The 10850-nt window shown below is 50.5% G+C and overlaps 1 protein-coding gene across 1 annotated transcript; it reads left to right on the forward strand.

Annotated features, from left to right (window-relative positions):
- The first annotated feature begins 638 nt into the window (after positions 1-638).
- On the forward strand, positions 639-10348 carry LOC127588761 (vacuolar protein sorting-associated protein 37D-like). The gene is made up of 5 exons (XM_052047617.1): positions 639-797; positions 1049-2552; positions 5384-5555; positions 7936-8018; positions 8421-10348. The coding sequence occupies exons 2-5, from the start codon at positions 2442-2444 to the stop codon at positions 8934-8936; spliced, it is 882 nt and encodes a 293-aa protein (XP_051903577.1). The 5' UTR covers positions 639-797; positions 1049-2441; the 3' UTR covers positions 8937-10348.
- The last annotated feature ends 502 nt before the right edge of the window (positions 10349-10850 follow it).

Consider the following 10850-nt stretch of genomic DNA (forward strand, 5'->3'; position numbering starts at 1 on the left):
CAAATGGGGAAGAAGAAAAAAAAAGTCATTCGATGGTTAGCGTCGAGCTAATGTATCCACTCCGACGGCGCACTATTACCATATTTTTGTGCTTGCACACATCACAAATTCACACCAATGTATGAATTTCCATTGTTCGCGTCCATATTTGATTCGCTGCGATGAAACTTGAATGTGTTTTGGGTAAAGTGAGACGTGCGATGTTTCGACTTGGTGACCCCCCCAAGCGAATGAAGAGGATAATAACATTCAATCATGTTGATCTATTTTTAACTTGCTTATTGTTTTACGTGTTGTGCTCTTTTGTTTGTTGGTTTTTTGCAGAGAAACGCAGATCCTCACAGCGCTACAAAGGCTCCAAGGACAAGTAAAACAAAATAGATGTGAAATGTTTTCTAGTTTAACTCCGAAAAGTCATGTTGAAATTGGCCTAAGTTGTTGATTAGACAGAGTTGTGAGTGTAGCGTATTGCCCCAACATGGAAAAGTTTCAATGACTTGATTTTTGATAAGTTTCACAGATTACTGTGCAAGCTGGATCTTTATTCCAACCTTTCGCACAGGCAGCTAATTTCGGCATAGTTAAAATACAAAATTGAATTTTAAAAAAGTGACTTTGTGTACGAAAATATTTTCTCCCAAAGTAGAAAATATACTGCTATGAATATTTTTTTTCTTTTTTATGACACAATATTTACTTGAATATTTCTTCCGTTGCATCTCCCAGTGACAACAAATACCGTGAGCAGGACCAGACTATTCCGCCCTTGCCCCCTCGCACCCAGTTCGGGTCGGAAGGTAAAATGAATGTTTCATAAGTGTCAAACTCGGGTCTCCCCGTTGCCACACACCTGATTCAAACGATCAGATCATCAGCAAGCTCTACCTGTTCATTTGAGGTCTCAGGTGTGTGGCAACGGGGAGACGCGGAAAACATGCAGGGCAGCGGCCCTCCAGGACCTCACTTTGACACCTATGATGTTTAATCAGGAGAAATCATAAAGATCTGTCGGGGTTTGTTAAAATGTGGCATCTTATGTTTTTTTTAGAGGGCCAGAGCTATGAGAACATTGCAGAGGTTCCCAACCAAAGACAAGAAACACTGTCCCATAAACTACGTGACCATCAGGAGAACAAGGGCAACCTTCCTGAACATATGCCGATCCAGGACCAGAACCTTGTCAATCTGCATGACCAAGATCAGAACCTCGGCAGACTCCATAACCAAGATTGGCACCTCAACAATTACCACAGCCGAGATCGGAACCCAAAAGACCTCCAAAACCAAGGTCAGAACTTGACCAACGTCCATAAACTCCATCAGAAGACCGCACCCCCCGACACTCGTGATTGCACCCTGACCCATGTCCACATCCAAGATCACTACCTGAGCAATCTCTTTAGCCAAGATCAGAATCTAGGCACGTACCAAAACCAAGATCAGAACTCGGCCCACACCCAGGATCTCCATCACCAAGATCAGAACCTGATCTGCCTTTACAACAATGAGCAGATCCCCGATGAGCAGCCAGACTACGTGGAGGTAGAGGATCAAGACCAAGAAGCGTTCCCTCTGGTTCCATGGTGCGAGGAGGTGCTGGAGCTGGCGGAAGACACGGCAGAGGAATATGACGACGTCGAAGATGAAAACCAAGATGAGAAGGACTACGATGATATTGGTTGAGTCTCCATTTTGGTCAGGGGCCAACGCTATGAAGAAGAAACTGCCATACGGTGGTACTGCAAATTCTAACCTTTTTTTTTTCATTTGACGGCCACCTGTGTTGTGTTCCATTGAGGTATTGACTCAAGATGAGGTGTTTATTTCTTCAAGGATGAGAGAATGCAACCTTTTTACTTTCCGGATTTGGATTTGACGCCTCCGGTTCGTGGTATTTCCATCCATTTCACCGGGAAAGGATGATTTGAGGCGTTGAGTGTTTTGAGTTACGAATTGTACTCACAAGTTAAGGCACCATTGAACTTCTGTCTAGGAGCAAAGAGAAAAAAAATGGGTTTAAACCTCAAATAAGTGTTATCTGTGAAAAACGCGGATTGCCACCCAGAGACGACACCACCACCAACAACAAAAAAAACATTTCAAAATTAGAAGAATTTTGAAATCCACGAATACGTGAATCCAAGTACGCGAGGTTCCATTGTACCTTCTGCGTACTTTCGTCACCTCGAAGCAAAGTTGAGCTTTTATTTTCCGAGTCGCATATCCGCCATGTTGTCTTACTTTGGCGGGAGCTAACAAGAAGTGGCCCACTTTGAGGTACACACCCGCGAGCCTTAGCGCGTTCGTCGCGTCGACTTCGCACTGCAACGTGAGCCGCCAGCCGCAGCAGCAGCGAGATGTGAGCCGGCCGCGCGAAGGACTTTTTGCCTTCCCCAAACTCTTCTTTTGTCCATTTTGAAGGACGTTACAAACTCCCCGCGATGGACCCCGCCGCTTGTCCCGACGGCTACCGGGCTCTGAGCACCGGCGAGCTGAGGGAGCTTTTACAGAGCGACGACAAAATGGAGCAAATCATTGGACTCAATGAGAAGGTGGGTACGTAGCGGTATCGGCTTCGCCCCTCAAAGTGCCTCCGGCACAATGTTCCCTCCGCGTTATTTGTGTTTGTCTTGAACTGTTTTGAAATGACAGCGGGGGGGGGGGGGTGCTTCTGGACCTTTTGTTGTAGCGAATCCCCTTTACATGCTTCGTCGGCTGTCTTCGTGGCGGGCGGTCGTTTTTCCATTTTTTTCTTTCTACGTTAGAACCAATTTGTTTAATTTCCGACACAAATCAAACGGAGGTGTTTATCTATTGACCATTTGGGGGGTTATATATTACGCTTATCTGCCCCCCACACCCCTCGCGCACACACACACACACACTGCGCGTTCCCCTCGTCTTTAAGGCTTAATGCAAAACCCGGTTTAAAATGTTCCCCCGTTTTATCAACTACCCATTTCTCAATTTCCCCGTTGAGTAATCCGATCACGATTCTTCAAACACACCTTTTGTACTCTAGTATACAATTCGGCGTTGTTTGAAATCATCTCTACTTTTCCATCTCGACATACATTCCAAGTTTCTGCTGCATGTTCGCCACTCGAACGGGTCCCCCGAGCGGCGCAAGGAACCGCGTCCAATTTCGACCAAACGTGTTGTTAATCGGTGCCGTGTCTGGTCTTGATGTATCGCACCCATGCCGAGTTAAGGGGCGCTGTCGGAACTCTTTCCAGCCGTCCTTGTTTGACTGAAAGCACAAGTGCAGCTTTGCAGTTTGACGCGGTTAATTAAAATCGTGTACTTTGTCAACAGTGTTCCGCGCACATTGCAGCGCATGCTTGTTTCTGGCGACCTTTCTGGCGTCCAGCCCCCCCCCCCCCCCCCCCTGCCCCTCTATTTGTCATGCACACAGTATGCAGATTGCAGCAGTTCCAATCATAGCTGTCTTGATCTTATTATGAACGATCTTTTCAAACATGTAATACTCGCCGGTCTGCCTGACACCAATAAATGAAGACTTAATTAAACTACTTAAACTGTAGTTTTTTTTTGTGGCTGAAATATATCACACAGTTATCTCAGGAATGAGTCGTGACGATACGACAATTCCCCCTCGCTCTTTCACCTTCATGAAAACACTCGAGGCCTACGACGAGGCGCTCTGAAGTGGCCAGACCCGATGTATTTTAGCGCTTGATGCATCGCTAGCGAGTTCACTGCGCATTGCAGTTGTGCTGAATACCACGCTGAAGTTTTTATATAGCGGAGAAGCGGCCGACTCCAAAGGGCGCCATGAGGCGCCGTTTTAGCCGTGTCCCCCCCCCCCGAAATCAGAAAAACCGAAATGGTGAAAAGCAGTTGCGTCTTCTCACATTTCCAGCAATTATCTTCGAACACGTGCAATGTATTTTGAAAACTGTAAATTGACTTGACAGCGTTGATTGCATTGACTGGTCTTGATTCCCAAACCCCGATGCCGCGTTCATAATTCACACTAACCGCTTGCGTTGACACAGCAAAAGGCGTCACTTGCTTGCCAGCCCCGAGGCTTTCTTCCTAAAAGGATGCGACATTTGACACCAGGCCGTGAGAAGGATTTCAGTCAACGTGGACCGACCGCAGACATTGTTGGGCCCCCCCCCCAACCCCCCCGAGGATGTTTGACGTGACCCAGCAGGCTTTGTCGGCAAATCAAGTTGGCGTGAATGGTGACCTTTTACCATGTTTTAGGAGCGTCTTTGTTTTATTTTGAAGAGCCCTCGGGACTCGTCGTTTGACGGGGTACTTTTGCAGGTGCCGTCCACGTCTCCGGTCTCCTTTGGTCCGCATCATTTCCGATCCGCGGGAGCGAGTACTGAAATCCAAGTGCTGCTCTCGAGATTGAGCTACTGTCGTCATCAGTGGCGCCCCACCCATGGAATTTTTTTGGGGGAAAATTTGGGCCGTTTGGAAGAATGAAATTCTGAGAACTCAGGCAAATAGCAGCTCGTTCACCGCGGGGACGTCCTTTGCTGCCGTTGCTCATGGGGGGGGGGGGGGGGGGGGGGCGTTAGCAATGATCAACTGTGGCTCTTTCAAAGAGCATGAATAAAAGTCTGTGGAAATTCTGCGGCTTTTCAGATGGCTTCAGTCGCCCTTTTGCTGTAGCCTTCATGGGAATGGTCACTCCTTCCTGGCGACATGTCTGAAGACAGCCATTGAAAGCTCCCGTGAGGCTCTCCGGGGGCGACGCGTTGATGTGAAACAAACAAAAGAAAAACTGTCATCCAGGACATTGCTGACCTCGCTGTGCCGCGTAGCGGAAAAACGGTCACTGCCTGGTGGTCATTCCCGGCCCGCCGGGGCACTGCCATGGTGGTCCGGCTGCTAACGATGATCAGTTCGGGCAGCTCCCGATGACTCCCAACGCGCACGCCACAAACTGTTCTCCTCATTTTTTGGGAAGCCCTCGGAGCATTGATGCAATCCTTTTACCGGTGTGCTCAATATTCTTGCGAGTCGGGACAAAGGCCGGCGGTACCTGGATCTGAAGGCAAGTTTATTCGCCCGTGCATGTTTTTGTGGGAAGAAATCAGAGTACCTGGAGAAAACCCACGCGGGCACGGTGGGAAGATGCAAACTGCGCACGGGAAGACCGGGGGCAGCAACCGAACCCGTGACCCAACTCGCATGTACGCCGAGTCCATTTTGTTTTTCCATTCCCCCGAGGAGAAGAGGCAGTAAAACAGGCCAAAATGCAGATGTCCAGGGCTGAGCTCGGACGTTAAGATGGGTGTTAAAGATATGGGTTTAAACAGAACTAGTCGGGAACTCTGGAAGTGCATTTTTTCACCCCCCTCCCCAAATAACAACTCGTGTTTCTTCCCCCCCCCCACCCCAGTTTCAGGAGCTTCAAATCGACAGGGAGATGATGATGGCGTCCAATCGCAGCCTGGCCGACGACAGCCTGGCCCGGCGGCCGTGCCTTAATAACGGCAGACTCCAGTTGGCCGAAAAATACCGGGAGCTGTCCAACGTGGCAACCACGTGCTGGGAAAAACAGAGTCAGCTTGGTGAGTTGAAATCCCCCGGGCCCAGAGACCAGAAACGGGGGGGCGGGGAGGAGGTTTAGCTCCATATTACATGCCGGAGGAATAACGTCAAGAGCTGGGAAGAAGTGATGACAAACACAAATTGGCACAAAATAACTGACAGATTAAACGGTTATTAAAAATAATTGTGAGTTGCAGCCCTAAAATATTGGAAGTCAGACCATTTTTTTAAAAAACTGAGTTTTATTTTGAACAGCATGGAAGAGGGTCCCTCCCGGTTTGTCTTTGACAATCCAATGGCGCCCTTGAAGTGCTTTGGAAGTCAGATGAGCACAGTTTTTGAGGAGATGATAAAGATTTGGTCATGAATCTTGGCCTGTAATGTCAATTTACCAGATGGGGGAAATGTCACCAAACGTTTTTCTTTTGTGCTGTGCCGTGAGATTTTTTTTTTTTTTTCAAATGTAAAATGGACGTCTCGGCTCAGTAGACGTTGGCGAGACAACAAAACCTGTGTGACGACCCCAAGCATGACCCTGGTGAATTGTCCTTTTCAAGCTTGGGTGTGTGTTTTTTTTTTTTTTCTTTAGCGATCTTGTCAGATGAGCTGGTTGCCATTGGCCCCGCGTCTCGTGTGTCTTTGGTGTCTGATGTCTTTGAGTCTCCGCTTGCTTTTGCACACACAGCTGCTGCACATCCACGCAGGCTTTACTCCCCCCCCCCCTTTTCCTCAATTCGCCTTGACATTTTTCCTGGGATTTAACGAGCTTGCCGAGTCGCCCTTGACTTTCTCCATATTTTTTTTGCATACCTGGAAGCTCGACAGCTTTACGTTTTGCTGGCCGAGCGTGGGAACGTTTGATGTGTCGGAAGCGTTCTCGTTTCCACATCTTTTTTTTTTTTTTCATCTGTGAGAATCCCCTCCCCGAGGTTTCCCGACGCGAGGAAACGTTGACGGAAACCACGCGGTTGCTTCTAGGCTCCTCCACCAAAATGCCGACACATCCATCGTCACTTACGACACTGACGAAAAACAGACGTTTTTTTTTTTTTTTTCATGGTCCTTGCCTATGAGAAGCAAGAATTCCTGCGTGTGATTAGTATCCCATAATATTTATGATTGTGGAGGCTGGAGATGGCGTGGCTCTCAGTTTTCAGCCTACCTGCCCACTGAAAGCCGCCAGCCCGTTTCGCAGGGGGGCGTTTGTTTTCGTTTTGGGTTTTTGTTTTTCCTCTCCGTTGCTTCATTCCTGACGCCACTTGACTGGATATCATCTCCCCGACATGACGAGTTGATCCATCAGGGCCGGCAACAAATTGCCAAGCGTGACAACATGATGCGCGTGGGCGCCCCCCCCCCCCCCGCGTCCGATTGGCTTCCCGTGCCGAATGTAGGTCACGTTCCAGCTGCCTTAGGACTGTTTGTTTCCCCCTGGCTGTCAACTCACATTAGCCACGTCCGCGGCCGTCGGACAAGCGCGCTACCGTTTCCGTGCGCGTCGGGATGGAAGGAAGGTGAACGCGACGCCGTGAGTTAGTCACGTTGAGCTGAGGGTGTTTCGAGAAAGCGCAACAGTTGCTTGCTTTTTTTTTTTTTAATATGAATGGATTTTGGTGGACAAGGAACTTGGACTGCAATCACCTTTTGAACATCACTTTACAATCTTTTTCATTCATTCATCTTCTGTACCGCTTGATCCTCACTAGGGTGGCGGGGGGTGCTGGAGCCTATCCCAGCTGTCTTCGGGCAGTAGGCGGGGGACACCCTGAATCGGTTGCCAGCCAATCGCAGGGCACACAGAGACGAACAACCATTCGCACTCACACTCACACCTAGGGACAATTTAGAGCGTCCAATCAGCCTGCCATGCATATTTTTGGAACGTGGGAGGAAACCGGAGCACCCGGAGAAAACCCACGCAGGCCCGGGGAGAACATGCAAACTCCACACAGGGAGGCCGGAGCTGGAATCGAACCCGGTACCTCTGCACTGTGAAGCCCACGTGCTAACCACTGGACTACCGGGCCAATCTGTTCATTTTTTTTTTGAATGAATAGGACAAAAATGCATATTTTCCATCCTTTTCGTTAAAAAAAAAAACAAAAAACGTTCAGATTGACAGGGCAGAAAATGCCCTCTGTTCACGGTTCACTGCGTCAAGTTGATCTTTTTCCTCCCCAAAAGTCAAACCAGATCTTTGCAAATAAAAAGTCACTTCATGGACACTTGTGCCGTGGGGGTGTCGATGAACAGATGGCCTGACAATGAGTCCCGTGGCCACAATGTGAAGCGGAAACATCTTTCTTGTCTTGCGGCTTTTCTCCGCCGCTCGACGCGGGTGTCCGGGGTGAAGTCTCGGCGCCGGCGTTCATTTTCACCTGAGCGTCGCCCCTTTTTCAGGAGCCCGAGTCCAGAAGCCCAGCCTGCAGAGCGCCCAGAACCTCCTGCAAGAAGAGGTGGCACGCGCCGAGGAGAACTCGGAGGTAAAAACAAACCAAAAAAAAAAAAAAAAAGGCAAGGAAGGCTTCTTTTTTTTTTTTTCCCCCAAACAAAAAAAGGAGTGATTTCCACATGTCATCCGCTTCCTCCCCCACCCCCGTGAAAGCGACGATCAACAGCGAATCGCTGTCCCGCCAGGCAGGCAACAAACAACACATTGTTCTCTCTGCTCTCTATCCTCCTTTTTTTTTTCCTGCAAATTGTCTGACTGGAGCGGATGCGGTGGGGGGAATCATTTTGTGGCTATTTGCTCTGATCTCAGCCATGTGAGATGCAGCGGCCGGCGCGGCGCGATGGCTCGGCGGCGGCGGCGAGCTTCCCGCATTCTGCCCTGGCGGCTGTATTCAGTTTCGCATTGCAATGCTTTGGTTTTGTCGTCGTCGCAGGAGCTGCTGGACACCTTCATGGAGGGGAACATGAGCCTGGAGGACTTTTTGGACTCCTTCCAGCGCTCCAGGACGACTTACCACGTGCGGCGAGCGCAGGCGGAGAAAATGCAGGACTTGATCAAGAAGCGGCCCGGCGCGTCCTCGCCGCCGCCCGCTTTGCCGGGCGGCGTCCCGGAGGAGGTGAAGGCGGGCGCGGCGGAAGCGGCGCGGCCCAACGGCTACGTGGCGCAGGGACCTCTGCGGGTTTTCCAGGTACGCTACGGCCTGACGCCGGCCATCCTGCTGCCGCGCTACCCGCTTGCTCCCGTTTCCCCCGCCGCCCCAACGCAGCCGCGGCACGCCAGGACTCCCCCGCCCCACCCCCACGCGCCGGGCCCCGGCGGCCCCCTCCAGCCGGTGGGGCTCAGGGTGATCGGACAGCTGCCCGGGGGCTGGCCGCCCGGCGGGCGCCCGCTACGACTGCAGCAGCTCTACAGGCCCAACCCGCAACAGCCCCAGCCGCCCCTCCGATAGGCCGGCGCCGGAGAGAAGGCGGGGCCAAAGCTTCTCGGAGAGCTTGTCCCAGGAACGGGGATCCTTCCGAAGGCGGCGCGCCATCCGTCCCGTGATGGCGCCACGCTGTTACCCGGCGGGATAGTCGATTGGATGGGACGGGCGCCGGATCCGACCGGCTTGGACTCTGTTTTGGGGGCCAAAACGGCTTGATTGAAGACTCGAAACCATCTGCAGATGCGACCAGAGGTGGGTGGAGTGGCCACCGATTGTACTCGGAGTAAGAGTGCCCTTACTTTCCAAAACTATGACCTCAAAGTAGGCCTCCAAATAGTCACTTCCATATTCAGTCAGATATCGGGGGGGGTGCTCTCGCGGTGAACGTGGCTGCAGGGGGGTTTTCAAGCTCCGTTTATCTCCAATTTTCTCAAAAGACCACAAATTGTTCCTTGACGGGAACGTGAATGCCTTGAATGGACTGGTGAGCCATCCAGGTTGCGTGGTGCGAGCTCAGCTGGGGACAAATTCTCAAGGTGTTGTCGCGGAATCCATATATACCCCCCCCAAACCTCCCCTTTTTATTTATTGGTGTAAATCCTCTTTTGAATGTCTGCCTTCAAAGAGCTGCCGCACATTTGCAAGATTTCTCCCTCAACCCGTCGCGGGAGGCGACGCCATCCTCGCTTTGGGGGGGTGGGGGGGGGATTAGAATCATTGTCTCTGAATTAATCCGCCCGCTATTCCCACCAGCGAGCGATCAGACCACGTTTACGCCGCTTTGACAAACTCCTACATGAGAAGAAGTGCCTTTTGGCCACCGGTGCCCAGTCGCATCCATCGGCGCTCTCGTTGCGAGCGGTCGCCTTTGAATGAGATTCCCCTGGGGAGCCAACGCCGGCGCTGCAGAAGATTTCCGCGTCTTGTTTTCGAGCCTCTTGAAAATGCCCTCCGAGATGAGTCACGAAAAGCGCGACCTAGATAATCGCGCGGCGGCGTCTCGCTGCTATTGTCTCACTCACATCTGCTCAAGATGAAAGCATTTGAAGAAGTCAAATGAAAATGCCGCAATGTAGCACCACCTACTGGCCAGAGGGGACTTCATGCAAAAACGCTTTTGCGTTGAGTATCGGTGGCCTCGGCCTCATGTCGATACCTGCTAGCGGTATTTGGCCATCCCTAAAAAGAAAAGAGTCAAATGGACCCTTTTCTGTTTCTACCGCAACCCCTCGCTCCTTTTTGAAAGAATGTGACCTTTGACCTTTCCTGATCGTTTGGCGTTTTTTAATTTTTTATTTATTTTTTCCCTGTGACGCGTTTCCTGGGCACTGGTGGCTGGATGTGCACTTTCATGTCCACTCAGGAAAGGAAAATGCTCCATTTTGGCTCAACAAATGGATCCCCACCCCCCAGAAATATATTCATATGTATGACCCCACTTGTCTGGCTACAGTATGTCATTGTGTGAGGCTCCAACAAACCAAGCTTATGTTACAACTTCTTAACGTTTCCCCCAGCAGCCTTTTCAAAGGTTTTGGCTCCCACCAGAATGTGAGCGTTTGAGTTCATGTCAAGTCGACCTTGATGGGTTCTCCGGAGCCAACGGCACGGCACGGCCGTGTCCCTTCATATCATGAGGACCGGGCTCATGTTAGCGTCGAGGCGACCTAGCGATGAGGAAAGAAATTCCAAAGCGACACAGAGTCCAAATTTGTTGGCTTTCTTTCAGCAGAAATGGTGGGAAATTCCCGAGACAACAATACAGTAAAAGTAGTCGCCCTCGAGAGACAACCCGAACAGGATTGGACACACTCTGTGCTATTGCTAGCTAGCTGTTCGTCTGCGCATCTAATTTGCTTTTCATTTGAAACGTGCGCCGCACAAAAATTGCAGATATGTAAATTCATATTGGAATATACGCCTTTTAAAATCTTGATT

Source organism: Hippocampus zosterae, chromosome 16 (genome assembly GCF_025434085.1).
Source record: "Hippocampus zosterae strain Florida chromosome 16, ASM2543408v3, whole genome shotgun sequence".
NCBI classification, from domain to species: domain Eukaryota; kingdom Metazoa; phylum Chordata; class Actinopteri; order Syngnathiformes; family Syngnathidae; genus Hippocampus; species Hippocampus zosterae.

What these genes read in the sequence shown, in the direction of transcription:
- LOC127588761 (XM_052047617.1), top strand. Translation starts at nt 2,442, where the DNA reads ATGGACCCCGCCGCTTGTCCCGACGGCTACCGGGCTCTGAGCACCGGC. An exon ending in GGAAAAACAGAGTCAGCTTG is followed by an intron (nt 5,556 to 7,935) that starts GTGAGTTGAAAT and finishes CCCCTTTTTCAG; the next exon opens with GAGCCCGAGTCCAGAAGCCC. An exon ending in GCGCCGAGGAGAACTCGGAG is followed by an intron (nt 8,019 to 8,420) that starts GTAAAAACAAAC and finishes TCGTCGTCGCAG; the next exon opens with GAGCTGCTGGACACCTTCAT.